Below are 27,250 nucleotides of genomic sequence, written 5' to 3'. Positions count from 1 at the left end.
GGAGGTCCTGGAGGTCCTGGAGGTCCTGGAGATCCTGGAGGTCCTGGAGGTCCTGGAGGTCCTGGAGATCCTGAAGGTCCTGGAGGTCCTGGAGGTCCTGGAGGTCCTGGAGGTCCTGGAGGTCCTGGTGGAGGTCCTGGAGGTTCTGGAGGTTCTGGTGGAGGTCCTGGAGGTCCTAGAGGTCCTGGAGGTCCTGCACGGGACGTAATGCGATGCCTTTCCAGGAACGCGCCCCGGCTGCACCCTGCACCCCAAGCCAATGAGAGAGGGCGCCGACTGGCCCGCCGGTCTTCAGCTTGGCCGTGCTTCGCCGCCATGGCTCAACCGAGCGAGCGAAATGCCATTATGCGGGAATCAAGCGCTAGGCTAACACGGTTCGCAGTGTGTTCGCAGTGGCATGGGGGCGCGGCGCCCTCGGCTGTGCAGCTGCCGATCGAAAGCACAGCGAGGCAAAATGGCGTCCGAGCACTCCTCTTGCCGTCGCTCTGTCTCTCTCGCTCTCATGGAGCGTCCCGTAAGTGTGCGAGAGAGACAGCAACGAAAGCAGTGCTTGGAATCACAGGAGCAGAGCCACGTCATCGAGGCCGCGATGCTGGAGACAGGAGATCGCGTCCGCGCTGCAGCAGACTGATTCCGTGGGTCGTTTTCGCCGCTCGGTCTCTGTCACACTCTTAGGGGGTCCCGTACAAGTGCGAGAGAGGCAGAACGACGAAGACACACTCGGAATCAGTCTGAAACAAGCCGGCCGGCGCACAGTGGGCCAGAAGACCGGTGGCGGCGGCCAAAACTCTGGACGCGTTTTGAGCTCCAGATTCGCTAAAAGGGACTCGAACCGAACGTGCGACCCCACCAATGGATTCCTCGTTCGGAGAGCAAGTCATTGGTGGGGTCACACGTTCGGTTCGAGTCCTGTTTGGCGACTCTGGAGCTCAAAACGCGTCTAGAGTTTCGGCCGCCTCCACCGGTCTCCTGGCCCACTGTGCGTCGGCAGGCTCGTCGGCCGCAGAGCGCCCGGCGAGCGGCGGCGTCGGCAGCCCAACTGGCACGCGCGCCGCCGGGTTGCCTACCCGCCCGGCGCGCTGCTCTTGACTGCCGCTGACCGCCCCGCCTGTCGCGTCCGCTTGGAGTGGCGGCCGCGGGCCGCGGGGTTCTCGAGCGGCCAGATAGACGAGTGCGGCTGTACTCTGCCAGGCTGTCACTCTCACAACACCGCGGACGCGGCGGACCAGTACTTGCCCTCCAGGGCGTTCCAGGGAGGCTGTCCGACCGGGAAGGGCACGCGACGCACGTGCTCGTCCACCTCGTCAACGTCCAGGCCGAGTCCGAGCGGCGATCGACGGCCACGTCGAGCGGCACCACATCACCGGCTCGGCGTCCGCGTTGAGGTTAGTTCGCAGTTCGTCTTGGTCCCGGTCCACCACGGCGTCCGCTGCCGCTTTGCTACGCGCGGCGAGTCCACTCGGCTCGGGCTTTCCATGGCCTCGACTCGAGGCGCACGCCGTGCGGTGCGGGCTGCCCGGCATCCGCCACATCCGCGCACTCGCCGCCTTTGGCTTATTCGAGCGCCGCGTGCATGGCGTTATCGCTGCAGCGAATGCGGAGTGCAGCTTGAGGACTCATTAGGAAGGGACTCAATGGACTGATTTGGAGTCGGACGTCTCTCTCGCTCCCACGGGGCAACCCGCGTAGGTGCGAGAGAGAGGCCTCCCCACAGTGGGCCAGAAGGCCGGTGGAGGCGGACAAAACTCTAGACGTGTTTTGAGCTCCAGAGTCGCCAAATGGGACTTGAACCGAACGTGTGACCCCACCAATGGATTGCTCTCCGAACGAGGAATCCATTGATGGGGTCACACGTTCGGTAGGCCTGCTTAGCGACTCTGGAGCTCAACGCGTCTAGAGTTTTGTCCGCCTCCACCGGCCTTCTGGCCCACTGTGATCCGCCTCGGAATCAGTCAGTCAGCCTGCAGGCGACGCGTTGTGAAGTGCATGCAGCCGGACGCCGATACGTAGCCGGCGTGGCCCTCAAGGTTCCTTCTGGACGCGCATTTTGCAAATCGCCAAGCACCGCGGCCGTACCGTGCGCGCACACCACCGCGAGCGCGGGCCGAGCGCCGCGGCCGAAGGCGTTCCGCGGAGGTCTGGTGTTTTAAAATTAGCGCGCCGACTCCCCGGGCCAGGCCTGGTCTGCCGGCCGCCGGCTCCACGGCTTCCGACGGGGGCGCACGGCCCGCGATCGATGCGCGGATGCATTGTGACGTCGCCGCGACGCGGCCGACGCCGCGAAGGCGTGGCGGCGGTGGACGGAGGGCGCAAGCGCACCGCGGCGGGGTGGGGCGGGGCGGCGGGCGGTACCGCGTCTTTTCGCCAGGATATTCCGCGGCGGCACTCAACGGGTAGCCCGGCCCGCGTTGCCTTGCGCCCGCCTGCCGCGGTGCCGTTCGATGCCGTTCCTGTTCGACGCCACGAAGGCCTCCGCCGTGGGGTCCCTGCTGCTGGGTAAGTCGCCCAGCCGCACCGCTGCGACCCGCAGGGCGGCGAGGGCGTGGTGGGCATGACGGGCGAGTCCCATTCATTCACCCTGGCCTCGCGCCTCGCGCCCTGTTCTGCCGCAGACGCCATGACCCGCAACAACGTCGTCGTGGCAGTGGCCGTGGCGGCCCTCCTCTGCGCCCTGGTCGGGGTCGGGACTCTGGCCCAGCGGCGCGACGGGTAAGCTGCACTGCTAATCTACGCACAGTTCGAATCGCCCGATGGGCCCGATCGGCATGGTTCTGACTTGCAACGCGCTGCGCCGGCTCCGTTCGCCAACAGGGCCCGCGTGGACGACAGCGGCCGCTTCCCGCCGCAGAGGACCGACCGGCCCATCATCGGCGTGCTGAGCATGGAGCTGTCCCCCACGATCGAGAAGGTGGTCGGCGCGCACCACAGCTACATCGCCGCCTCCTACGTCAAGTTCGTCGAGGTGATAGACAGCCCCACGACGTTTACGCAATGCGCAAGGGCGGATCCTGAGACGGGTTCGCGGAAGAGGGATGCCGCGAAAGTTGCCTGCTCACAGGGGCAAAGTGCCACTTCTTGCCCGCCTTTCAGGCGGCTTCGCCGGTTTCGCCGGTTTCGCCGCCTTTTGGGACGAGCGAAGCCTATGGTGGAATACCGTAGCGACCCCCCCCCCCCCCCCCCCGCACAGTGGGCCAGAAGAGCGGTGGAGGCGGCCAAAACTCTAGACGCGTTTTGAGCTCCATCGTCGCTAAATGGGACTCGAATCGAACGTGTGACCCCACCAATGGATTGCTCTCCGAATGAGGAATCCATTGATGGGGTCACACGTTCGGTTCAAGCTCTGTTTAGCGACTTTGCAGCTCAAAACGCGTCTAGAGTTTTGGCCGCCTCCACCGCTCTTCTGGCCCACTGTGCGCCGCCCCCTCCCCCTGGACCCGCGCCGGCAAACGCGAGTTTCTCGATGGTTCGCTGACGTAGCCGTGTTTGGCCGTGTTGCAGGGCGCCGGCGCGCAAGTCGCGCCGATCCTCATCGGCCAGCCGGCCGAGTACTACCGCAAGATGGTGGACAGCGTCAACGGCCTGCTGCTCCCGGGGGGCGCCACGTACTTCAAAGAAGAAGAGGACAACAAGTACGCACAAAATCTATGTGTGTACTCAGTACACACTTCTAGGTGCGTGCTTACAAGCATGCACTTTTCGAGGTGTTTACTTGCCTAAGCACGCACCTAGAAGTGCGTACTTGAATGAGTACACACTTAAAAGTGTGTACTCAGTGAGTACTCAGTGAGTACACACTTGCGAGGTGCACGCGCGGCATAAGGAAAACGCATGCACTTCTAGGTGCGTGCTTAGGCAAGTATGTATACACCTCGAAGTGCATGCTTGTAAGCACGCACCTAGAAGTGTGTACTGAGCTCATACTACACACATAGATTTTGTGTGTACGCACTGTGACTCTTCCAGTGCTCGGACTGTTGGTCAAATCGACTGGCCAAAGCGACTGACGGGCAGGCCGGCCGGCCGTGAGCTTCCCTGGGACAGTCTCTCGCGCACGGGGTAGCGACGGGTCCTTTGTTGTCGACGTTTGCCCGCGACAGCCCCTTTGAATCCTGCCTGCAGTGCAGACTGATTCCGAGAGTCGTTTGCTTCGCTCTCTCCCTCGCACTCATCGGGCGTCCCGTGGACGCGCGCGCGCGAGAGAGACAGACCCGTGTGGCCCGAGACCTGGTAAAGATGGTGTTATTTTGGCGTTCTTCGGACTCCAAATGTACTTCAAATTAACACCAAAAGGACACCATAAAAGCACGCTAAAATAACTCCATAATTACATCGAATGCATTTGGTGTCAACGCGGCGTTATTATGGAGTTTTTTTAGTGTAAAAAGGCTCGTTTTTTCACCAAAAGAACGCCATAATAATACCAAAGCAGAGGACAGCCATAGAGAAAAATGACAAAAGAGAGACGGCAGGTGTTGATCCCCAGATCTGCGACACGGCAGTTTCGTGCGGAACCGCTTGGCCAGAGCGACTCCGAGAAGATGAGCCGCACGGCAGCTATATGTCGTGCGTTGTGCCGCGCTCGGACTTAGCCCGAATCCCCGCGGCTGGAGCCCAATCTTGTTTCTATAAACATGAACTCGTACAGTGTAGCAGACCATTACAGGTCCTGTCATGTTTATAGAACATAGAACTGGAGCCCAATCTTGTTTCTATAAACATGACGGAACCTGTAATGGTCTGCTACACTGTACGAGTTCATGTTTATAGAAACAAGATTGGGCTCCAGCCGCGGGGATTCGGGCCAAGTCCGAGCGCGGCACAACGCACGACATATAGCTGCCGTGCGGCTCGTCCTCCCGGACTCGCTCTGGCCAAGCGGTTCCGCACGAAACTTCCGAGTCGCAGATCTGGGGATCAACACCTGCCGTCTCTCTTTTGTCATTTTTTCTCTATGGCTGTCCTCTGCTTTGGTATTATTATGGCGTTCTTTTGGTGAAAAAACGAGCCTTTTTACACTAAAAAAACTCCATAATAACGCCGCGTTGACACCAAATGCATTCGATGTAATTATGGAGTTATTTTAGCGTGCTTTTATGGTGTCCTTTTGGTGTTAATTTGAAGTACATTTGGAGTCCGAAGAACGCCAAAATAACACCATCTTTACCAGGTCTCGGGCCACACGGGGACGGAAGCAACCATCTGAATCAGTCTACTGCTTCAGGTACTTCGCGGCCGGCAGGCAGCTGTACGACCTGGCGAAGGAGGCCAACGCGGCCGGGGCGCACTTCCCCGTGCTGGGGATCTGCCTCGGCATGGAGCTGCTCATGGTGGCCGCCGCCGGCAACGACTTCCGCGACAACTGCGACAGCGAGGACCCGCTGCCTCTCGGCTTTCTGCCCGGTGAGTGGAGTGTGCTTGCTGCAGCAGGGTGCGCACAGTCGTACTTACAGTGCAGTAGCGGCAGGTGCTCCACCAAAACGTGTGGAGTGGAGTGTGCGTGCTGCAGCAGGGTGCGTACAGTCTTACAGTGCAGCAGCGGCAGGTGCCCCACCAAAACGTGTGGAGTGGAGTGTACGTGCTGCAGCAGGGTGCGTACAGTCTTACAGTGCAGTAGCGGCAGGTGCCCCACCAAAACGTGTGGAGTGGAGTGTACTTGCTGCAGCAGGGTGCGTACAGTAGTACAGTGCAGTAGCGGCAGGTGCCCCCCCACCAAAACGCGACACGGGGAATACTCTAGAAGCCACGAAAGTAAAAGCAATGACGTGACCGTGTGAATGCATTCACAGACTGAAACAACAACAACAACCAACAAAAACAACAACAACCAACCAACAAAAACAACAACAACAACCAACAAAAACAACAACAACCAACAAAAACAACAACAACAACCAACAAAAACAACAACAACAAAATGAAAAATAAATATGCTGTGCAGGAGCCAAGAGTGACAGTCGCCTGTTCGCGAGGGCGCCGCCCGGTGTCGTCCACACGCTGGAGAAGCAGAACGTGACCGTCAACCACCACCACTTCTGCATCACCCGGCGCGGCATCGAGGAGTACGTGAAGATGGTGAAGCTACACGCGCGTCCCAGGGGGGCTGACTCCTATAATACTTCGTACACAGCCCTATAATACTTGTATAATACCTATAATACTATAATCCATAATACCAAAAAATGCCGCACGTTTAGTGCAGTTCCGGTTTTTAAAATGAGAAAATTTTGTAAAATTGTGGTGAATAAGCGTTCAGCGATTCCCAGACGAAACGTTAAAGTAGGAAAATGGCGCTAAGACTGATGACTAGGTGCTGAGGCTCTTAAAGATGCGCGGTAGTATTTTGAGTCTCAGAGCGCAAGCTGGAATCGGAATCCGTGATTTCAACTAACTTCCGTATTTTGTAAACCCTTGGTACACGAAGAAACACTTAAAACGACACAATTATCCAAATATAATATTCGGAATAATACCTATAATACTCTATAATGCCTATAATATATAATACTTCGTACACGGTTCGGGAGAGTCAGCCCCCCTTGCGCGCGTCGCTCTGTCTCTGTCGCACTCGTTGGGTTCTCTGGAAGGGTGCGAGAGAGACAGCGCGACAAACCGATGTCCTGAAGCGCTCGGCTCTGACTGGCTTTTGGACGAGTCTCTGTCTCGTTCCAGGCAGGGGCTGGAGCGAGAGTGGCGAACGCTGTCCGTCAACGAGGACCCCAACGGGGTGGAGTTCGTCTCGGCGTTCGAGCACCGCCAGCTTCCCCTGTACGGAGTCCAGTTCCACCCCGAGAAGAACATATACGAGTGGAAAGCGTCCAAGGTGGGTGACCTAAGGTAGCGCCCCTTTCTCATAAATGTATACTATACATTGATGACATTTCACATTGCCACGGCTTTCGGTGTTCCAGAACTACCCACATTCCGAGTCGGCCATCACCGCGGCGCGGTACTTCGCCGATTTCTTGGTGTCGGAGGCGCGCAAGAACGCGCACAGTTTTGGAGAGGATGAGAGGGACCACCTCATCTACCAGTACCAGCCTCAGGACACCAAGAGGCGGCTCATGTGGGAGCAGCTCTACCTCTTCGAGGAGCAGCAGCAGCAGGTTCCACTGGTCCGGATGGCGTCCGTCCCCGAGCCGGCTGCGGCAGGGCAGCCGGATTTTGAAGTTTGACTGCTGCTGCTGTCACTTTGCCTTGTCAGTATCGCCACTGGCCTTCCCTCTGTCACAATCCACCGCACTGCGAGAGACAGAGAGGATCACCTATTTTTTATACGTCTCTGAATGCCTTACTAATAAAAACTACTTGAATGCAGCGCCCCGGAACTCAGTTTAATAACCAATGTAGAAAAGAACGACACAAAAATTCAATTTCACACGCTGAAGCCGAGTGTACTTCGCAGCTTGAAGTAGCCGCCAGAACGCAAACACTCATTTAATACAGTCGTACCAACACCGGTTCAAATTCAGAACAAAGCTTTTCGGATCTGCACCTTGATCACGAATAGATTCTACAGAGAAAACAAATCTCATTTAGACCAAATAAAGGATAAATTGTTTTTTTAAATCCTTTGCGAATTGCAAACTATGACATTGCTAGTCGTAGTTTTTGTTTGTTGACAACGTTGTAGCGGCACAGCAGACGACAGGTAAACAAACAAATGAGCGCTTGGAGCAGACGACGAGAACTGGTGTCAAGTCCGGCCAAGAGTTCGGTCCGGTGTTGTCCGCTGTAGGTTTTCCTCGGAGGCTGGCAGTTTAGTGCACGGTCGAATCACAAACCTGGTTAACGCAGTTTGTCAGATATGTCTGGTGATATGGAGGGTACAGAGAGCAGCACCAAAATGTTAGACTTTTTACTTCTTGTTGGAAAATTGAAGGTAGTTCTGATACACCTTACATACTGAAACATGGTAATCCTTCCCTTAATTGAATGAATGTCATTTATGCTTTATTTCAGCATGTCAAAAGAACAGGTTGGCTTCTGAGAAACGTGCCAGATCCTGAATGTGTTGCTGGTCACATGCACCGCATGTCCATCATACCTTTGTTGCTTGACACTTCAAAAAGTTCTTTGGACAAAGTAAAGTAAGTACAAACTTGTAATGAATGTAAATTTCTTTTACAAATATGTACAAATGCCTTTTTTCTATAACTCATTCATTTTATGTGTCGTGTTTAGGTGCATGAAACTTGCATTGATTCATGACTTGGCTGAGTGTATAGTTGGTGATATTACTCCACATTGTGGAATAGATCCTGATGAAAAACACAGAAGGGAGGATGATGCCATGAAAACCCTATGTGATTTAGCTGGAATAAATGGGGCTGAACTCTATTCATTGTATAAGGTATTTTGCTAGCTTCTTGTTATGCACTCTTTTTGTAATGATGATTTTATGTGTATGTGCTGACATGCCTTTCTAATTTGGTTTCAAGGAATACGAAGCTAAGAGTACACCTGAAGCAAAGTTTGTCAAGGAACTAGATAATTTTGACATGATTTTGGAGGCTTACTCCTATGAACAAGCTCAAAATCAGCCTGGCCAGCTCCAAGAATTTTTTGACTCAACTAAAGAAAAGTTTTCGCATCCTCTTGTTCTATCTCTTGTTAAGGAACTTAACAGAAGACGCAGTGCAGTTTCACCTCCTGAAAATTCTGATGCACCCCAAACCATCAAGTAAAAGTGACTCTGCTGAGCCACAACTTTTTAAAAGGCTTTACTCTCTGAATGGTGTACCCAGTAATTTGAAAAAGCCAACATATTTTTAGCTATCCATTTCTATGTTCCTTTATTAAATTGCGGTGAAATTCATCTTTTACATGGCAAGTCGCAACAAAGAGGTTTGTACTTTGTCTAAAATTAAAATTGATCACAAAATCTACACTTTTTGGGTGTGTTATAAGATGTGGTTTTTATTAATTTATAGTATAATTGGTGAACAATCATTGAGCTGGCAGCTCTACTTCCCTCTAACACAACAAATGGAATCAGTCAGTAAACAATAGAAATAAAACAAAGAAGAAATTATTATTAAAGTCCAACATCTTCCTCTTCCTCATCATCACAAATATCGTCTCTCACAGAAGATGCTTTAGAGTTAGAATGTTTCCCTTGGACTGGTGCACAGTTATTCAGTTTCTGCAGCTCAGCTTGCCTGATCAGAACTTCAATTGATCTCAACTCAAGTTCTTTATTGAGCACTTGCATGCGGCGGTGATGCTCAGTTTCAGCCATCTGGATTTTCCGTTTATCAGCATCAGATTTACCGTCCAAATATTTAGAGAGTTTGATGAGAGCCTTGGAAAGTATTGCATCTGTTGTTGAAGTGGCAGTAACTGCTTCCACACTGTTCAAAGCTGTTGCGTCGAAATCCTCCCCAGCAGTCACAAAGAAGGTCCCATTCTGAGAAAGAAAGTGGCATACATGAATACCATACAGTACTGAATCATAATATTCGACAGGATCAACCGAGATCATACTCTACTTACCTCTTCACATAAAACCCTTTCAGCAGCCTGGGAGAGCGAGCCCTCTGGGAGGATTGCTGTCAACTGCGGTCTGTTGTTTGGATTCTCTTTCATTAAATCCATCTTCCGACAATGCTTCATCCCTGACGCATGCTTTTCGAGCTCTGACTTTCCGCACCGCAGTTTGATGTCGCAGGCAATGCAGATGCAGTAAGTCTCGTCGGTGGGGTGAGGACGAAGCCAGTCCCTAAAGTACGTCTCGTTCATCCACTCCACTCGGAACTTTTTGGCGGCTCTTCTCACCCGCTCCTCGGACCAGCTCTCTCTGGGGGTTATCCCTTCAGACCCCATTTCTTCGGCTTGCCTTTTCTTTGCTGGAGTGACAGTCGCTTCTGTTGTCATGGCGTCCATCTTTCCGTCCGACAAATCTGACAAAACGATGGTTCCCAGTTCGGTGATCATGGCTCCTAAATTTGCTAAACCGATGGTCTTAACCTTTAACACCAAATGTTTACTGTTTATGATTCTGCGATCTGCGAACAACGGAACTTTTGAGAGTGACTGTTTCTGCCTATAACGCTATCGTGCGAATATAGTTGGAAACGACTGTATTTCTCATACAAACGCCTTTCGCCGCGTTGGTGATGCGTCTTTTTGCATTTGCAGAAGGCGCACGTCGCTGCTGACAAGTAAATTTTGTTGCTGGACTTCACCTTTTGTTCTCAATACTGGTAAATATATATTGGGTTGTGTCGGTTTGATCTGAATCCTCGATACCTCTGCTGTCCCTGTTCATTTTCGCCTTCAAACATTCTTGTTTATTCATGAAACGTTTGTATATCTAGTTGTGTCGGCAATTGTAGGTTATGGCAAGTCTCGTAAAGCTTTGCAATTTTGTTTCAAAGTCTAACTCCTGTTTTTCGGGTGTCTTTTCCTCAACGATTGTCAAATATGTATATTATTGCATTTGACACTATTTTGTTTAGCGACCATGTGTGAAGTACTTGTGTGACCCAACGGTACCATCCATTGAATGGTACTTTGAATGACTGGCTGTGTCCTCCTGTCATTCTATCGTTTCGTTTCTTTGTTTTGTTGAATCATCGCTTTCTTCTTTTATATCTCATTTTATGATGACTATTCTTTCTGATTATTTGATCCAACATATTTTCTAACAAGGTGAGGAAACTGTGCTCAACCATTAGAATAAATATTTTTGTGGTTTGTCAGTGACCAACATATACACAGCCATGGCGGACAATCCTTTGGCCAATGCTAATGGCCAAATCATCAAGATGGAGGTGGACTACAGTAACACTTGCGATGAAAAAATACCCCAGTGCAAGAAAATGGCTGCTGACGGCAAAATGCACGATGCCTTGGACTCACTTCTTGCATTGGAGAAGCAAACCCGCACAGTAAGAATACCACATTTCCCTATAACTATTTCTTCCCTTTTTAACATATTTTTTTATAATAATTCATTCTTTTCCCTGTTTTATTACCCAGGCTGCTGATATGGCATCAACTGGACGTATCCTAGTTGCAATTGTACAGATATGCAAGGATGCCGGTAACTGGGGAGCCTTGAATGAACATATTCAGGTTTTAGCCAAGAGACGCTCTCAGTTGAAGCAAGCTGTGGTGAAAATGGTTCAAGAGTGTTGTACCTATGTGGATGTAATGCCCACCAAAGAACTCAAGGTTCAGCTCATTGACACCTTGAGGTCTGTCACCGAAGGAAAGGTATTCTTTTCTCCCCCCCTTAGGCTGGTTTCTGTTTTATTTACTTCCTGTTGGTGACTTAAAAACAATGTGTTTCTGGCAGATTTATGTTGAAGTTGAACGAGCCCGTCTGACACACATTCTGGCTAAGATGAAAGAAGATGAGGGCAGTGTTACTGAGGCTGCAAATATCATTCAAGAGTTACAAGTAGAAACTTATGGTTCAATGGAAAAGAGAGAAAAGGTGATTGAATTAAAAACATTTCTTATCTTGTATTATAAATTCTTTATTTAGTATTATTATGCCCTTTATCTATTCTAATGTGCACTTTTGTTTTATTTTCCAATTCCTAGGTTGAGTTAATTTTAGAACAGATGCGTTTGTGCTTGGCCAAGAAAGATTATATTCGCACACAAATCATTTCCAAGAAAATAAATGTGAAGTTCTTTGAAGCTGAAGATACACATGATCTTAAACTTAAATATTATCGGTGAGCTTGATTTTCCTGTCTGTATCCATTTTATCTGATACTTAAATTTTCTACACTCCTGACACAATATGCTTCTTCTGTTAGCCTTATGATTGAATTGGATCAGCATGAAGGCTCTTTCTTGGCAACATGCAAGCACTACCGTGCCGTCCTGGACACCCCATCAGTTCGGGATGATGCGGCGCAGCGCACCATGATTTTGCAGAATGTGGTTTTGTACCTTGTTCTTGCCCCTTATGACAATGAACAGGCTGATCTTACTCACCGTGTCCTTCAAGACAAACTCATGGAGGAAGTTGCACCATACAGGTACTGTGTTATCCGCATCCTGTGCACTATATTGTTTTTATGCTCTTGTATTTTATCTCAGTTTCTTTATGTTTATAGAGACCTCTTGAGGCTATTTATTAACCCAGAGTTGATTAAGTGGTCAGCTCTTCGTGAAATTTATGAGAAAGAGCTGAAGTTTGGATCTGCCAAGTTTCCAGCAACAGATGTATTTAACCCCAAATCAGAGGAAGGCCAGAAACGTTGGAAGGATCTCCGGAATCGTGTTGTTGAGCATGTAAGGAGCAGTTTGCATTTTTCCAATTCTTCTATCTTAGATTCTTATTTTGTACACATGGTGATTACAAACTATGGTTTCAGAATATCCGTGTAATGGCAAAATACTACACAAGAATAACTTTGAAGAGGATGTCTGAGTTGTTGGATTTGCCAATTGAAGTAAGTTGAAGAAATTTTACATTACATTATAGATAAGGTGTTGTCACTTTTGCATTATTTTTATACATTTTGCCCTCTATTTACCTAGGAGACTGAAGATTTCCTTTCCAACATGGTTGTAAGCAAGACAATAGAGGCAAAAACTGATCGGCCTGCTGGGGTGGTTAGCTTTACACGTAGCCAAGATCCTAATGATGTCCTCAACGCCTGGGCCACTCACCTTAGTGCTCTGATGCAACTGGTGAACAAGACCACCCATCTTATCAATAAGGAAGAGATGGTCCACAAGCACCTGCACCTTATGTCTGTTGGAGACAAGAACTGATTCAACTGGAACCCTCACTCCAAGGCAGATGTGTGTCTGCTTGTAGCATAATTTTCCTGTCCAGAGTATTTTCAAGGGAAAAAGCTGCATTAAAATGACAAAAAGAACTGTACATTTACTAAACCACTCTCCTAGCAATTTTCTTACCCATTAAATCATTTAAATACTAGTATGTCTTAATTATTGAGCACAGTTTTCATGTAATAAAGATTCTAACTAAATTGAAAATGTTTGTGAAAATGTTATTTTTCTTGATTGCAACACAAGAAGAGGGGTCATACCAGTGGAAGGCAACCAACAAAACATGCTGGACACTTCCCATTTATTCTGGACTTGTCACATTTGAGATGGTTGTCTTTACTAATGAAGAGTAAAAACAGCAGGGGCTAAGCTTTTCAAATGTTTCCTTGTGCTTCTCATCAGGAACAGGATACAGGTGTAGAAAAAGTCTTTTATACTTTGAATGTTTATTTAAACTTAATTTAATCATGCTGGGTGCCAGTTCTTACAATGTAAGTTCCACAAGAGATATGGTTAGGTTCAAATCCTCACACATGAATATGTGGTACAAAACAAACTTAAGGATATGAAGTATTTTGAATCTGACAACATTTTCTAAAAACATTTGGCACTATGAAGTACAAATTATTTTTTCCATAAAATAAGACAAAGTAAAAATATGATACAATAATAAGTTTAAAAAGATATGGTAAGGGTAAGATTCTCATAAAAGCAACCAACTTTCAACTTGCAAAATGGACTGAAAATTAAGAGAATAAAATGCACAAGTGTAAAAATAGTGCTTTAAAAATAAAGAAACGAAAAATGATCGCCCATCACATTTTGTTTGGCAAAGTTGTGAGCACAGTTATAATCTCAACATGAAGAAATGAAACATTTAAAATGATTACATACGAAGGCCACTTGCATCATTTGGGCGTAACTTCTTCGGAGATCTTTCATTGCCAGATTCCTCAGAGCTACTAAGCAGGTGTTTTGAACCTTTAGTTGGTTTGTCATTTGATTCTATTTCTTCATCAGAGCTAATGTCTGTTGTCTTAAAAGAGTTGTTCAAAATAGATGTTTCTTTGAGAGGAGACCTTTTTGGTTGATACTTTACACTTCTATTTTGAGCTTCCTCAGATTCTGACTCAGAATCAATAACCTGTTGCCTACTACGATGTGAGATCTGACTGGAGGAGGGAACAGGACTTTCATTTTCAGAGTCTGATTCAATAATTGCTCGGCGCTGAGAGTGGCTGTCATTCAGAGTTCCACCATCCGCATCCCCATCTGAATCAGAGTCAAGATTGCTTTGACTTAGAGGCTTACTAGCAGTTTCTTCAGTCTCATCATGAGTTTCAATGTTTTCTGTAGCTTGGTCGTCAGAATCATCAGAATGAGTCATTCTCAACCGCTTGTGTTTACTTTTTTGTAATTTTGATTTTGTAGATGTGCTTGAAGCATTTACCAACTCATCAAATGCAGATTGTGCTTTATCTAAAAAAAAATAAAAACATAAAAAGTGTTTATTAGGCTAACTGGAATGGTTCAACCACATTGCCTGGAAATGATTTTAAAAAAATACACACCAGTATTTGAATCCTCACGACTAGCAGCAGTAATCCTGCGCAAAGCATTGAACTCATCTTCACTCTCGGATGAGTCAGAATTATCGAGGACAGGGTCCTGATTTTCAGTACTGTCAGCATTGGTCTCTGTATGTCAGAAAAAAAATAACATTAATCAATTGAATAGAAGATATTAAAATATTAACAGCTTTTGTTTAAAGTCACAATCAATCAAAACATTAGTATTGAATGGCTCTTTACCTGAGTCTTGTTCAGGGGAGAGAGTGCCATCTAAAGCACTCTGGATATTTCCAGCCTTCTTCCGCATTTCAGCAGCTCTCATGTCGCCAGGTATACGCCAGTAAGATTCCTGCAATGGATTGAGAGATCATTTAGGCAAGTGAGATACATCTCTCTTTTCACAATTTATTAATATACACTTTTAACCAACCTACCTGTTCATCAAATGGAGGTACAATTCCCAATGCTTGTAAGAGTCGCTGGAAAATGGGACTGTCCATTGCAGTTTCTGCGTCATCCCCCACAGGAACGAGGGGCACTCCGTCAACTTCCTCAGCTGTAGGGTTACTTTCTAGATCTTCAGCAGCTTCGTCCAGAGATTCTTTGAGCCATTGCAGGCCTCCAGATAATTCTGTAGAAAACATAGAAAGGAAGTATTGTAGTCCAAAGAAGGTTTTAATAGGATTGCTTGTCACAAAATATTTACCTGAGCTCATGACTTGCAGCAGCATTGCAGTGACTTGACCTGGTGGAGCACGTCCAGTATTGGCCCTTCGAGCGTTTTTGAGAGCTATTCTATCCATTTCTGAACTGTCCTTCTTTCCACCAGCCTTCTTTTTCTTGGCCTTCTTCTGTGTAATATTTGTAGAGCTACCATCACTATCGGAATTGGGTCGATCATCATCACTTGAGTCATCGACATCATGAACTCCTAAACAGAATTTTTCAGAAATCGAGATATAGAAAAGTAAGACAAAAAATCATTGTATAAATTCAGCATTTTTATTTTGAACAAACAAAGGTTACCTATTCTTAAGCTGCCAGATTTTGTTCCTCGTCCACCTTTCTTGTGTAATTCCTTGCGATCATTCACCAGCCCTAACTCCAAAAGTTTATCGATGACTTTTGACTTGGGTCGTTTTACTGTCAAACGAGATAATATTTCTTCCATAACATCTAAAAACATTACAGAAAAACAAAAAGTTAGCTCTGTGGAATGAATGGACTGAGGAAAAGAAAATCATCACTGCCAGCAGGCAGCAGGTACTAACTGCCTGAGTCCCTGTACTGGTCATAAAGCTCCTGCAGCTGAACCACCTCCTGTTCTCCCCATTCCTTGGGTGCACGCACTTTCTAAAAAACAAGAAAAATGTAATAAAATTTCAAATTTCAATGGTTGTAGATGTAGATCTAGGCTAAAATAATTGAGAGCACATACAGATTTAGGAACTATTAAAAAGAGTTCTTGGAGTTTCTTTCTAACACCATTTGCAGTGCGATCTTGATTGATAAGCTTTGACAGAATCCAATGAACAGCATCTGGAAAGCAAGTAGTAAAAAATAATAAATAGTACACTTTCTAAATCTTTTTTTAGCAACAATTATTAGCCGGTATAAGGCAGGTGCACATACCACCACCAGGTTGATCCCTCTGAAACTCAGCAAAGAGAACTCGCAGTTCATCTTCTTCCTCTTCTTTCCATACTTTCTTATCAGCAGCAGATCTAGGAACAGGAAAGAAATTATTTGAAATGAACACCTTGAGATTCTTCCCGCAGGTAAGAAAGAAACACACTTACTTCTCCTTATAGCTTCCGTAGCCCTCTTCAATTTCATACGCGTCCCTGGATGTTTTCCAGAATAGCAGCTCAACGTAGATCAACGGGTTCTTTGAAGCCACTTCCACAAACTTCTGGATCACAAACTGAGCAAGCTTCTGAAGCTCCTAAGATAACAGAAAAACACAACTCATGACACATTCCGAACATCAGTCGTCGACACATAAGAAGGCACTAGTTACTGACCTTGTGCTGTGAGAGGGGGGACTTGAAGATGCGCTGGAAGGAGCGGAATATGGAGGCCTGGAACAGCATGCCGGGCATCTTGGCGTCCCAGGCGATGCGGTGCAGCAGCTTGGCGACGCAGTGGTTCGTGAACACGGAGTTCTGGTCGAACTTCTGCAGCAGGTACCCGGCGGCCTGGACCGCCTTCGAGTGGACCAGCCTGGAACAGTCGAAAAACGAACATGAGGAGACGAAGTCGAGAGAAATTTTGACGGCCCGGGGATTTACCGGATGACAGCAGAGCAGTTCGGCAGTCCCGACTTGGCAGTTCCACCGCCCGACGCGTTCCCGTCCAGCGCGACTGGCGGCCCTTGGGGACTTGGGGAGGGAAAGGGGGAGGGGAGGGGGCGGATTGGGGACGGAAGTCAGGCCACGCTGGGCTACGCGCTACGCGTTTACGTCAACTTGACAAACATAAATTTTCAAATTCCGACTGACAGCCCGCCGCCGAGAAGTTTCGGCTGGCAACAAGTCACCCCGGCGGGGAAGGCCAGGGCCGGGGCTGGGGAACGTCATCGCGGTGTGGCGAGGCAGCAGACAGAGTCGTTTTCGTCGCTGTGTCTCTCTCGCACCCATGCGGGACGCCCCATGAGTGCGAGCAGGATAAAGCGACGAAAACGCCTCTCGGAATCAGTCAGCAGGGTGAAGCAGGGAAAGGTCACAGCCAGCAGCCGCCGCCGCCAGCGCGCTTCACAAACACCTTCGTACTCCCCAAAAAATAAATGAATGAGCGTGCTTGGCAAAACGCCCTCGGGTGAAGCTCTGCAGTGTAGGTAGTCGAAACGCCCTAGGTAGGCGAAACGCCCCGCAGTGTAGGCAAAGCCCCCTCGCGCTGCGTGCGCACCGAGGTGTGAACAGGGCGTCCAAAAGTGAAGATGAAGGTGGGCGATGCCTGGGCTGGGCCCGGGCAGGGCCTAGCGATGCCCCCTCCCCAATCCCCCTGCATCAGTGCGGCTCACTAATTGATTAATTAATTCATTAGCGTCAAGCTGCTGGGCGGCGGCCGCGCCATGGCCGCCATGGCCGTGGCGCGCAGAGCAAAGGGAGCCGCCCGCGCTGCTGGCTGGCTGGCTGGCTGGCTGGCTGGCTGGCTGGCTGCACGCTACGGCGCGGCTTGCCCGGCCCATCGCGCCACGGCCCGGCATTCACGCTAAACTGAGTCAACGTCAAAGCTAAATATACACTGCAAGCAGCCTCCGGCCGCGACGCCGCCACGCACTGGCCGACGCCGCGCCGCACTCCGCGGGGGTGCACTGTGAGGGCGGGCGGCGGCGCGCCGGATATTTGATTTAATTTATTAACACCGCGAGGCCGGCCCGCCCTATTTAAATTCATTACATTCAAAATAGTTTGTCCGCCGGGGCGGGCGGCGCGCACGAGGGAGGGAGGGGCCGGCCGGGCCTTTCGGCCGGGCCGGGTGGGTCGGGTCGGCCAGAGGGGCGAGATACGGCGGCGGAGGGACGGGACGCGGGGACGGCCGGGGCCTCGGAGGAGAGGAGGACGCCGAGGGGCCGCCGACGAGGGCGGAGGGCGGCACCTTCAAGAGGGGCCGGGCCCTTGGCTGCCTTGGCCGCGACAGCCAACTCTGCAAACCCGTGGAGCCGTGGAGCTAGCGCACGAACGCGTCCCACCGCCTCAGTGCGAATGATAGTTTCGTCGCTCTGTCTCGGTCGCACTCATGGGGCGTCCCTCGGGAGAGCGACAGAGAGACAGAGCCTTCGGAACGAGGCGGCGCGGCAGCCCCGGAACACCGCGCAACAAACGCCCCCGCTTTGCCGCCTGCAAGCTGCAAGGGTGCGATTTGCGCTTAGCTCTCGGCGAGGCGGTGGGGCTCGGCGTCAGGCCCAGCAGACTGATTCCGAGAGTCGTTTCCGTCGCTCTGGGATGCCCCACGAATGCGAGAGAGACAGAGCCGACGAAAAGACGACTCTCGGAATCAGTCTGCCGGGCTCCCCTCCAATTGGCGTGCAGCTCGCTATGCACACCGAGACGAAGGCGGCTCGGCGTGTCACTTCGATCCATACCTGTCCGGGCTGTCGGGACGTCAGGCGAAGGGAGACGCCACCGGCCGGACCCCATCGGCCGGGGAGGAGGAGGACCAGGGGGCGTTTTCAAGCCGTGTGATCAGTAATCAGCGAGGGGCACGGAGAGAGGGGGAGGGGATGGGGGGGGGGGAACCGCAGGGACACGACGCACTGGGGGCGGAGAAAACTTATCAAACTTTTGCTTATTTTACCATTCCTCGGCGACTCGGCCGCCGCGGCACGACCGCCACCACCACCACCACCACCGCCACCACCGCCGCGAAGAGCAAGGCGACGGGCAGCGCGCCGAGACACTGCCAACATCCCACTGGAAGGCTGGAAGTTGGAGGGGCGGGGAGGGGCGGCCAGGCCAGCCGCAGCGCACACAACAGCCACAAGTCCAAAAGCCGCCCCTCACTCCCCCCCCCCTCCCCTGCCGCCCCTCGCAGACCGCCGACTGCCCTCATGAAAGCGAGAGCGACCAAACTTGGATTTGTGAGACCGGACCGCCGGCGGCCGGAGACTCCCGGAGACTTCCGCAGACTCCCGGAGACTTCCACAGACTCCCGGACACTCCCGGACGCGGCGGCGGATGACTTCCCCGCGCTCATTAAATCCCCCCCGCCCCCGCGCCCCCTTCCGGTCCAGAACTAGACTTCCTCCAAGTCGCATTCTAGCACTCCATTAGAGTCACCTTGCCCTCTATAAACCTCCGGCAAGTCCCGGGAATGCCACCCGCCGCGGCCTCGCGCCTCGCGCCGCCCAACTTTGCCCGCCCTCCCAGCCTGCCGCTGCACTGCACGCACGGCGCGGGGCGTGGCGGGGCGCACCGGCGTGTGAAAGATAGCAGTCGCAGCTATCAACAGGCGCAGCCCTCTGCGCCGCCGCCGCCATGCTTACTATTTAGTTGCCGCTGCGGCGCGGCGACAAGACAACGCCTTCCAGAGGCGCCGGCCCCCAAGGCCCCACGCCAGCCACCCCGGGCACCCCGGGCGCGCTCGTCATCGAGTGGGGGAGCGCTGTTTGGGCTTCGGGGCGGGGCGGGGCGGCCGGGTCAGCGCAACATCGAACTAACTTTGCCGCAGAGTTGCGCGGCAGGGCCGATCATTTAAACAGCCATTACGTGTCCTCGTGTCGCAAACCCGTCAGGGGGAGCGGGGCCGAAGGGGACCGAGCGGGGCCCACAGCAGCGGCAGACTGTCCGAAAGTCGTTTTCGTCGCACTGTCGCTCTCTCTCGCACCTCCACGTGACGCCCAATGAGTGCGAGAGAGACAGAGCGACGCAAACGACTCTCGGAGTCAGTCTGCAGCGAGCTGGGGGCCGCCACCTGAGCCGCAAGGACGCGACGGTGAGCAAACTGCCCCCGAAGACGAGACGGCCACCGAGGTAGTGGAGGCAGCGCGGACCGATTCCGAGAGTCGTTTTCGTCGCTCTGTCTCCCTCGCACCTACACGAGACACCCTTAAGAGTGCGAGAGAGACAGAGCGACGAAACGACTCTCGGTCGGCCAGAACAGAGCGCCCGGCGGGTAGGCCAGCCGGGCCGGACAGGACAGCGGCGCGTTGCGGGACGGCCTATCCTCGACTCGACGGGCGCTGGGCGGCCGGCCTGCAGGCCAACCTCCGCGACCGGGGCAACGGGAGTGCCCATTCGAAAACGACCTTCCGAGACCAATTCGGGCACTACCCAAAGCGAAAGCGAAAGTAGGTGCGAGTGAGACAGCAGCGCGACGACAGCTCCATGTCCCCGCAAGGGGCTCGCAAGGGGCCGAGGTCGCGACGCCCTGACCGGCTCAAGAAGACGATGCCATCCGCAGATGGCGCGACGGGCAAGGCGGCCCGCGCCGCATCTGGCGAGACCTCTCTCTCTCTCTCTCTCTCTCTCTCTCCGCCGCGGCCTAACACACAAAAGACGAGGCGGCCCCGCCCCAGAAATAAATCAAGTCAACTCACTTCGGCCGGAGGCAAGCAAGAGAGAGAGGGAGAGAGACACGGAAACGGAGAGAGAAGGAGAGAGAAAGATAGGTGCGCCGCAACCCACCCCAACCTCAGAGCTCTTCGCCTCCTTGACTTGAATTTCGCGCCGCCCCTCCCCCCCTCCCCCTCCCCGATCTGATGTCTTCATTTCTAGGCGGCCGTGGCGCCGTGCCCTCCCCGTCGGCATCGCTCGGCATATCGCGCGGCCGTGGGGCGTGGGCGCCTTGGTGGGCGCCGCCGAGCCACGAACGTGAGATCGGGATCGCTTTCCCGCCGCAGAGAGAGAGAGAGAGAGAGAGAGAGAGAGAGAGAGAGAGAGAGAGAGAGAGAGCGCCAAGAGAACCCTCGCCTCGCGGTCGACCACTCCCACACCACCCTGGAGTCCTGGACGCGGGCTGCACCGCAACAGGGCGGAGCGAGACGGAGGGAGAGAGACGAAGAAAGGAAGAAATGGAACGGCATCAGATGAGGAAATACCACCACCTCGCAAAAAAAATTTTGGCGCGCTTCTCTAGGCCGCCGCTACTCAAGGTGGCGAAACCACGCCTAAATGGTAGGAAAAAAAGTAACCCCGTACCCCTGTAAGTAGGCAACTTTTGTGTCCCCCCTTTTCCCTGAACCTGCCCCTGAACTCGCCCTTGCGACTAGCCGGGCCGGCCGGGCTGGCTGGGGCCGCGCCGTCATGTAATGAAGAGACGGCCAAGTCTGCAGCAGCCCCGGCCGAGGCCCCGGCAAGGCGTGGCGCGGCGTGGCGGCAGCGACGTACAATTAGCAGCGTTTGCAGGGGCGCCATTGTCCGCGGACAAAGAGCTACCCGGCGCAACCCCCGCCCCGCTCCGGGGAAGTTCCTCATCCACCACGACACACACAGACAAAAACCCCCACACAGCGGCACGCCCCACACACAAAACACCACCACAAGTGATCTCCATCTGGCGCCCCATAGTGGGTGCCGGCTGTCCCGTCGCGACCGTGGCCGCTCCCGGAGGCCCGGAGGACGTCGCCGTGGCCCCGCGGACTGACGGTGTGCCCGCCCTGGCCGCGGTGACCGCAGGTCTTCCTCCAGGCCGCCGCATGCGCGGTCCCGTAGAGCAAGGCGTGCCGCGGCCGAGGACGTCGCCGAGCGCGCGCTGCTGCCCAAACCTCTTACGGCGACTTACTCCCACCAGAACCGAGCCCAGGCCAGCAGCGCAGTCGAGTGAGGCCAGCGAAGATTTCCATTTCGTTGCAAGGCGGCTTGCCTACCCAGCCGCCGCTGTCGCAATTTCAACTTGAACTAGAGAGGCCAGACCATGTTTGATCGATTGCCGTTTTTGGCCCGGTAACTGTCTTGCTGGCACCACACGGTTGTGCTTGTTGCCTGCCTTCGGGGCGGTGCCAGACCTGTCCGCCTTGGCCCACTCCCTCGGGCCGCCACCGCGGAGAACGCGGGGCAGCCTCGGCGCTGCTGCGGAGCGGAGGAAATGATTTTTCAACGGGACCCTCCACGACGACGACGTGCTTTCTTTGCGGTTTCGCCCCCCGGGGGTGGGGGGAGCTCGTCAGGGCCACGGTCATCTTCACGTGCCCCACAGACACGGCGACACACAGACAGGGCGCGGCGCAGGTGCTGCAAGGACCCAAATGCGGCAAGGGCGGCCCCACCCCGCGGCGCCTCCGGCAGACTGATTCCGAGAGTCGTCCTTCGTCGCTCTGTCCCTCTCGCACTCATGGCACGTCGCGTGTGGGTGCGAGAGAGACAGAGCGAAGAAAGGGACGCTCGGAATCCGTCTCCAAAGCGCCTCGCGGTGGCGCAGGCCAACAAAGGGGGGCAGCTCCCCAGGGCGTCGTTGTTATGCCCGGGTCCCGGCGGCCCGGCGGGGGGCCCCGATGGGGGCAGGGCCCCGATGGGGGGCACCGCGAGGGAGGCCCGTGTCCCCACACACTCAAGGACCAGGTGCAGAGCAACACACAACAATGAGCGCGGGAGTGCGGGGGCGGGGCGCCCAAAATGGGTTCAGGTTAGCGTGTGTGTGTGAGTGAGTTAGTGTGTGTGTGACAAGGGGTTCACAGGCACCGTGCCCGCTCGCGCGGTGCCCCCGTGCGACCCCCGGCAAGGATAAGTAGACCGGGGTAGTCATCCCGACGGCCCCCGTGCCCCCACGTAAATTGCACCATGGGACTACTAATGCGCAAGCAGGGCGAGGCGCACTCACACACGCGCAGACCCACGCCACACACAGACAGTCCCAGCCGGCGGTAAAAGAGAAAATCGCGTCTACACACAAAAGAGTTTGATTACCGAAAAGGGCCCCAATTTGGCGCCGCAAAGCGCGGGGAACGGCCGCGGCCGCGACGCCGCCAGGCAGCCAGCCAACCAGCCAAAAGCCAGCCAGCCAAAAGCCAGCCAAAGGCCAGCAAGCTAGCCAAAAGCCAGCCAAAAGCCCGCCAGCCAAAAGCCAGCCAGCCAAAAGCCACTCAAAAGCCAGCTCACCAGCCAGCCAAAAGCCAACCAAAAGCCAGCTCGCCAGCCAGCCAAAAGCCAGCCAAAAGCCAGCTCGCCAGCCAGCCAAAAGCCAGCCAAAAGCCAGCTCACCAGCCAGCCAAAAAGCCAGCCACCAACCACCCAAAAGGGCCACCAGAAAACCCCCAAAAAGCCAGCCAAAAAAGCCACCCCCAAAAAAGCCCAAGCCAAAAAGCCGGGCCCCCAAAACCCAAAGCCAAAAGCCAGCCAGCAAACGCACGGCGTGCACGGCCGGGGTGGCGCTGCGCCACGCCTGGCTACGCCCTACTTGCCGATACAATACCGCGCGCGCAGCCCGGCGCAGCCACACAGCACCCTGGAGGGCGGTTCCTTCTCGTCCATCAGGAGGACGCGGCGGAGCCTCCGCGGAGGCGAGGGAGGAGGCCGCGAGGAGGGACGCCGCAGTCAGCACAAAACGCACGTGCGCCGCAGAACAAAACAGCCACAAAATTTTATGCCAGCGAGCTCCAACTCTCTCTCTCTCTTCCTCCGACACACACGCACGGCCGCACACGCATAACAGCGGGCGTCCTTCTCTCTCTCTCTCTCTCTCTCTCTCTCCTCTTTTCTCCCCTTTTCCCTCTCTCTCTCTTTCTCTCTCTCTCTTTCTTTTCTCTCTTTTCTTTTCCCCTCTCTCTCCTCTCTCCTCTCTCCTCTCCTCTCTCTCTCTCTCACACACACACACACACACACACGAGCGCGTCCCCGTGACCGAGAGTCTGGTCTCGCTCGCAGCCAAAACTCGGCAGCCGAAGGGATTCCGAGGAATCGTTTGGTCGCTCCGTCTCTCTCCCTCGCGCCCCTCGACGGGACTCCTTCACGAGTGCGGCAGAGACAGGGCGACTCGGGACGGCTCGGCGGTTTGAGGGCGTCGCGGCGCTAATCGGGAGGAAACGCGGAGCCAGCCAGCCGCGTGATGGAGGCCGCCAACTACGCGCAGGGACCGGCACGCAGTGGGCCAGAAGACCGGTGGAGGCGGCCAAAACATTAGATGCCGTTTCGAGCTCCAGCTCCAGAGTCTCTAAATGGGACTCGAGCCGAACGTGTGACCCCACCAATGGATTGCTCTCCGAACGAGGGATCCATTGGTGGGGGTCACACGTTCGTTTCGAGGCCTGTTCAGCGACTCTGGAGCTCAAAACGCGTCCAGAGTTTTGTCCGCCTCCACCGGTCTTCTGGTCCACTGATGCGGCAGGGACCGCCGGGGACGCAGGGGGTAGCGACGCCAGCTTCCACCGCTGCACGCCGACGCCCCGCCGATACCCCACGCACCACGCGCAATGCGGCGAATTCGGCGTCGAACATCGCCGAAGCGGTCTCTGGATCCCGGACGTTCTCAACCCAAGCGCGCGTAATGCAGTAGCGACGGCGGTGGAGGTGCCTAAGAGGTACCCACAGCAGGGCGACTCCGGAGAGTCCGCTTCGTCGCTCTGTCTCCGTCGCACTCATGGGATGTCCCCCAGGCGTGCGAGAGAGACAGAGCGACGAAACAGCGACTCGCTCGGGACCAGCCTGCAGAGTCCCTTGAGAGGGGGTCCGCGACGGTGCGGTACCTTTGCGTCCTTGCGGCTTCCTGGTTTCGGGCGGCGAGGGTCGAGCACCTTGACGCGCCGGGCGCCTGGGCGGTGCGGCGCACCAATTTGAACAGGATCCACCCGGACAAATTTGGAGAGGGCCGGGCTGCCTGCTCGGCCAGGCTGCCTGCTCGGCGGGGCTGCCTGCTTGGCCGGGCTGCCTGCTCGGCGGTGCGGGGCTCCTGCGGGCAGGCTGCCTGCTTGGCGGGGCTGCCTGCTCGGCGGGGCTGCCTGCTCGGCCAGGCTGCCTGCTCGGCGGGGCTGCCTGCTCGGCCAGGCTGCCTGCTCGGCCGGGCTGCCTGCTCGGCCGGGCTGCCTGCCTTCGGAGCGCGATTCGCAGACGCAGAACATCAGTTTGTCGCTGTCTCCCTCGCACCCTCATGGAGAACCCCGGGAGTGCGACAGAGACAGAGCGACGGAACGACTCTTCAGAATCGCTCGACAGCTCGGCCAGGTTGCCGAACGAGGCGCGGCGGCCCAGGATGAGGAGACGAATAGAGAAAAGACAAGTGCTAAGTCCTTCGCCCCTGGACCCCAGCGGGCCGGGCTACACCCCCTGCGGCCAGCACAGCCAGCACAGCCAGCACAGCGATTCCGAGAGTCGTTTCCCTCGCTCTGTCTCCCTCTCTCGCACATACACGGGACGCCCCATGAGTGCGAGAGAGACACGGCGCGAGGGAAACGACTTTCCGAATCAGTCCGCAGCAAGCACGGCCTCCTCGCACCGACTTCCCCGATAGCTCACCTTTTCAGAAAGTCGGGAAACTGGAGTTCCTGCTCGGAGTAAGAGACTTGGCCTTCTCCTTCTTCTTCCTCGTGTTCCCTCTCGTACTCTGCAAAACGACAACAAACAGGGGGCAAAACTGAGCATGGTCGAAATGGCCGCCACCTGATGCGGAGCAAATACGAAAAACAGAGCGGCGGGCGTTCCCGCGGCGCGGCGCCATTTGCATATTGTACGAGGTCGTGACGGCCATGACGGCCATGACGCTCCCCGTCGGCGGGGCGCGGCACCATTATCACTGCGAACCGCAAATGCTGTTATCTGGCGGGGCCGGTACCATCCCCGGCGCCATCGACGAGGCAGCGAGAGGGAGAGGGAGAGAGAGAGAGAGAGAGAGAGAGAGAGAGAGAGAGAGAGAGAGAGAGAGAGAGAGAGAGGGAGAGAGAGAGAGAGAGAGGGAGAGAAAGACAAGAAAAGAGGCAACCGAAGGAGTGAAAAGTGAGGGAAGGAGTGAGAGGACTGATGAGTGAGATGAGTGAGGAGTGAGAGAAAGTGAGAGAGTGAAGAGTAGGAGGAGTGAGGGAAGTGAGGAATGAAAGGAGTGAGGAGTGAGAAAAGGAGGGAGAGAAGTGACAATACGAAGAGGGAGAACAGTGAAACTACGTAAAAGACGCAACGTGACGAAAACGGAAATAAGAGAGGCACAATAAGCGTGACAAGAGTGACAGAAGTGACCGGAGACCGGAAACTTGTGACGAAAGTGAGAGAGTGAGTGATGTGAGTGAGTGAGAGTGAGAGAGGAGTGAGAGAGAGAGAGAGAGAGAGAGAGAGAGAGAGAGAGAGAGAGAGAGAGAGAGAGAGAGAGAGAGAGCGAGAGAGACGGCATGGCAGAGTGGGTCACGGGGGGAGTGGGACGGGGCAGCAGAGATTGCTATTGCTGCTCGTGGTGCTGGCCTGTAGTTGGCGCACGCCGAATCAGCAGCCGCGATCACAGCCGTCCAAACACCTTGCTCCACCGCGCTTGCTTGCTCTCTCTCTCTCTCTCTTAGCCACAAAGAGGCCCACATTACAGCCCCGGCGCCGCGAGACGCAGATAGGAACCGTGAGAACATAAAGGGCATTAAAAACCAGACGCCCGAATAAAAAAACAACAAAATAAAAAGACAAAAAAACGCGTTGGGTCTGACGGGGGAGCATAAAGCACCCGCAGCGCGCCGCGTGGCGCGAGGCTAGATGAGGTAATTAACGGATAAATGGCGCTCGGCTGGACTTAAATGGACCCAAAAGTCCACGGCCGTGACCCCTAAATCAGCCACCACTAAAAAAAAGTCGGTCACTTCCGACGTCTAATTTTGACGCTGTCCTGCATTATCTTTTTTTTGGTTTTAATTCATAGAAGACGCAATTTGCTGTTGATTAATTTTCTCAGCTACAGAGTTGCATTTATAAAAGCTTCTAGTATGCACCAACTTTCAATTTTCGTTTTAAATGAGGGTCTCGTTAAGATAAACTTGTTAAGGTTTAAAGAGTACATTGCAAGAAAAAGTGTGAATAGTACAACAAATGTACAACAAAAACTGTACAATAAAAGTACAACGAGAATTGTACAAACCACAACGAGGCCTGAACTGCACAGAACTCGTCATGCCGGTTCCATTGTACTTTGTACTACAATTGTTGTACTTTGAAAGTACAACAAATACCTGATAAAAAATTTACCAGAAATTTGTGTACTTTTGTTGTGGTATTTTCTTGCAGTGTACGGCGGTTCCTTACCTTCCTCCTCGTCGGGCTGCTGCTCCTGCTCTCGCCGCTCCTCGTCCTGCTGTTCCTGCTGCCGCCGCCGCGCCTCCTCGGCGGCCCGCACGACGTCGGGGTCCTCTGCAACGACAAAGGGAGGACGGGGATCATCGTCATGTCCACGGAGTACGGGGGGCGCACGGCTCGGCTCGGCGGTCTGCAGACTGATCACGAGAGCCCTTTCCGTCGGTCTGTCTCTCTCGCACCTATTGGGAACGCCCCGTGAGAGCGAGTGAGACAGAGCGACGAAAACGA

General features: G+C 53.7%; 5 protein-coding genes across 7 annotated transcripts in view; 3 read left to right on the top strand and 2 right to left on the bottom strand.

The window, feature by feature from the left end:
• The first annotated feature begins 1,167 nt into the window (after nucleotides 1–1,167).
• On the top strand, nucleotides 1,168–7,315 carry LOC117650044 (gamma-glutamyl hydrolase-like). Of its 2 annotated transcripts, none has more exons than XM_034393309.1 (8): nucleotides 1,168–1,385; nucleotides 2,613–2,709; nucleotides 2,812–2,962; nucleotides 3,499–3,629; nucleotides 5,222–5,400; nucleotides 5,939–6,059; nucleotides 6,670–6,820; nucleotides 6,909–7,315. In XM_034393309.1, exons 2-8 carry the CDS (start codon nucleotides 2,618–2,620, stop codon nucleotides 7,170–7,172), a joined length of 1,089 nt encoding a protein of 362 aa, XP_034249200.1. In that variant the 5' UTR covers nucleotides 1,168–1,385; nucleotides 2,613–2,617; the 3' UTR covers nucleotides 7,173–7,315. The 2 variants fall into 2 exon arrangements, with proteins under 2 accessions (XP_034249200.1, XP_034249199.1); XM_034393308.1 differs by lacking the exon at nucleotides 1,168–1,385 and adding an exon at nucleotides 2,388–2,496.
• A 353-nt stretch (nucleotides 7,316–7,668) lies between these two features.
• On the top strand, nucleotides 7,669–8,885 carry LOC117650046 (5'-deoxynucleotidase HDDC2). Its single transcript, XM_034393311.1, has 4 exons — nucleotides 7,669–7,879; nucleotides 7,960–8,087; nucleotides 8,182–8,350; nucleotides 8,439–8,885. The coding sequence occupies exons 1-4, from the start codon at nucleotides 7,805–7,807 to the stop codon at nucleotides 8,682–8,684; spliced, it is 618 nt and encodes a 205-aa protein (XP_034249202.1). The 5' UTR covers nucleotides 7,669–7,804; the 3' UTR covers nucleotides 8,685–8,885.
• Nucleotides 8,884–10,045, bottom strand: LOC117650045. Its single transcript, XM_034393310.1, has 2 exons — nucleotides 9,493–10,045; nucleotides 8,884–9,406 (listed from the first exon to the last, which is right to left on the bottom strand). Exons 1-2 carry the CDS (start codon nucleotides 9,931–9,933, stop codon nucleotides 9,035–9,037), a joined length of 813 nt encoding a protein of 270 aa, XP_034249201.1. The 5' UTR covers nucleotides 9,934–10,045; the 3' UTR covers nucleotides 8,884–9,034.
• A 2-nt stretch (nucleotides 10,046–10,047) lies between these two features.
• LOC117650038 (26S proteasome non-ATPase regulatory subunit 12) lies at nucleotides 10,048–12,907 on the top strand. Of its 2 annotated transcripts, none has more exons than XM_034393300.1 (9): nucleotides 10,048–10,202; nucleotides 10,702–10,889; nucleotides 10,981–11,217; nucleotides 11,300–11,440; nucleotides 11,551–11,687; nucleotides 11,772–11,996; nucleotides 12,075–12,252; nucleotides 12,336–12,413; nucleotides 12,502–12,907. In XM_034393300.1, the coding sequence occupies exons 2-9, from the start codon at nucleotides 10,722–10,724 to the stop codon at nucleotides 12,736–12,738; spliced, it is 1,401 nt and encodes a 466-aa protein (XP_034249191.1). In that variant the 5' UTR covers nucleotides 10,048–10,202; nucleotides 10,702–10,721; the 3' UTR covers nucleotides 12,739–12,907. The 2 variants fall into 2 exon arrangements, with proteins under 2 accessions (XP_034249191.1, XP_034249190.1); XM_034393299.1 differs by lacking the exon at nucleotides 10,048–10,202 and adding an exon at nucleotides 10,220–10,302.
• A 279-nt stretch (nucleotides 12,908–13,186) lies between these two features.
• LOC117650020 (protein timeless homolog) overlaps nucleotides 13,187–27,250 on the bottom strand; it is a 139,144-nt gene continuing 125,080 nt past the window's right edge. Inside the window, exons 14-26 of the mRNA XM_034393267.1 lie at nucleotides 26,972–27,076; nucleotides 25,217–25,304; nucleotides 16,355–16,553; nucleotides 16,130–16,275; nucleotides 15,963–16,054; nucleotides 15,769–15,869; nucleotides 15,602–15,683; nucleotides 15,357–15,506; nucleotides 15,037–15,261; nucleotides 14,765–14,961; nucleotides 14,571–14,679; nucleotides 14,331–14,456; nucleotides 13,187–14,238 (exon numbers count right to left, since the gene is read on the bottom strand). Of these exons, the coding sequence (XP_034249158.1) occupies nucleotides 13,646–14,238; nucleotides 14,331–14,456; nucleotides 14,571–14,679; nucleotides 14,765–14,961; nucleotides 15,037–15,261; nucleotides 15,357–15,506; nucleotides 15,602–15,683; nucleotides 15,769–15,869; nucleotides 15,963–16,054; nucleotides 16,130–16,275; nucleotides 16,355–16,553; nucleotides 25,217–25,304; nucleotides 26,972–27,076 (2,213 nt within the window). The 3' untranslated portion in view covers nucleotides 13,187–13,645. The remainder of the gene's footprint in view (nucleotides 14,239–14,330; nucleotides 14,457–14,570; nucleotides 14,680–14,764; nucleotides 14,962–15,036; nucleotides 15,262–15,356; nucleotides 15,507–15,601; nucleotides 15,684–15,768; nucleotides 15,870–15,962; nucleotides 16,055–16,129; nucleotides 16,276–16,354; nucleotides 16,554–25,216; nucleotides 25,305–26,971; nucleotides 27,077–27,250) is intronic.

This window comes from Thrips palmi, unplaced genomic scaffold, assembly GCF_012932325.1.
Source record: "Thrips palmi isolate BJ-2018 unplaced genomic scaffold, TpBJ-2018v1 HiC_scaffold_4, whole genome shotgun sequence".
Taxonomy (NCBI): Eukaryota; Metazoa; Arthropoda; class Insecta; order Thysanoptera; family Thripidae; genus Thrips; species Thrips palmi.
This window is presented reverse-complemented; position numbering and strand designations above follow the sequence as displayed.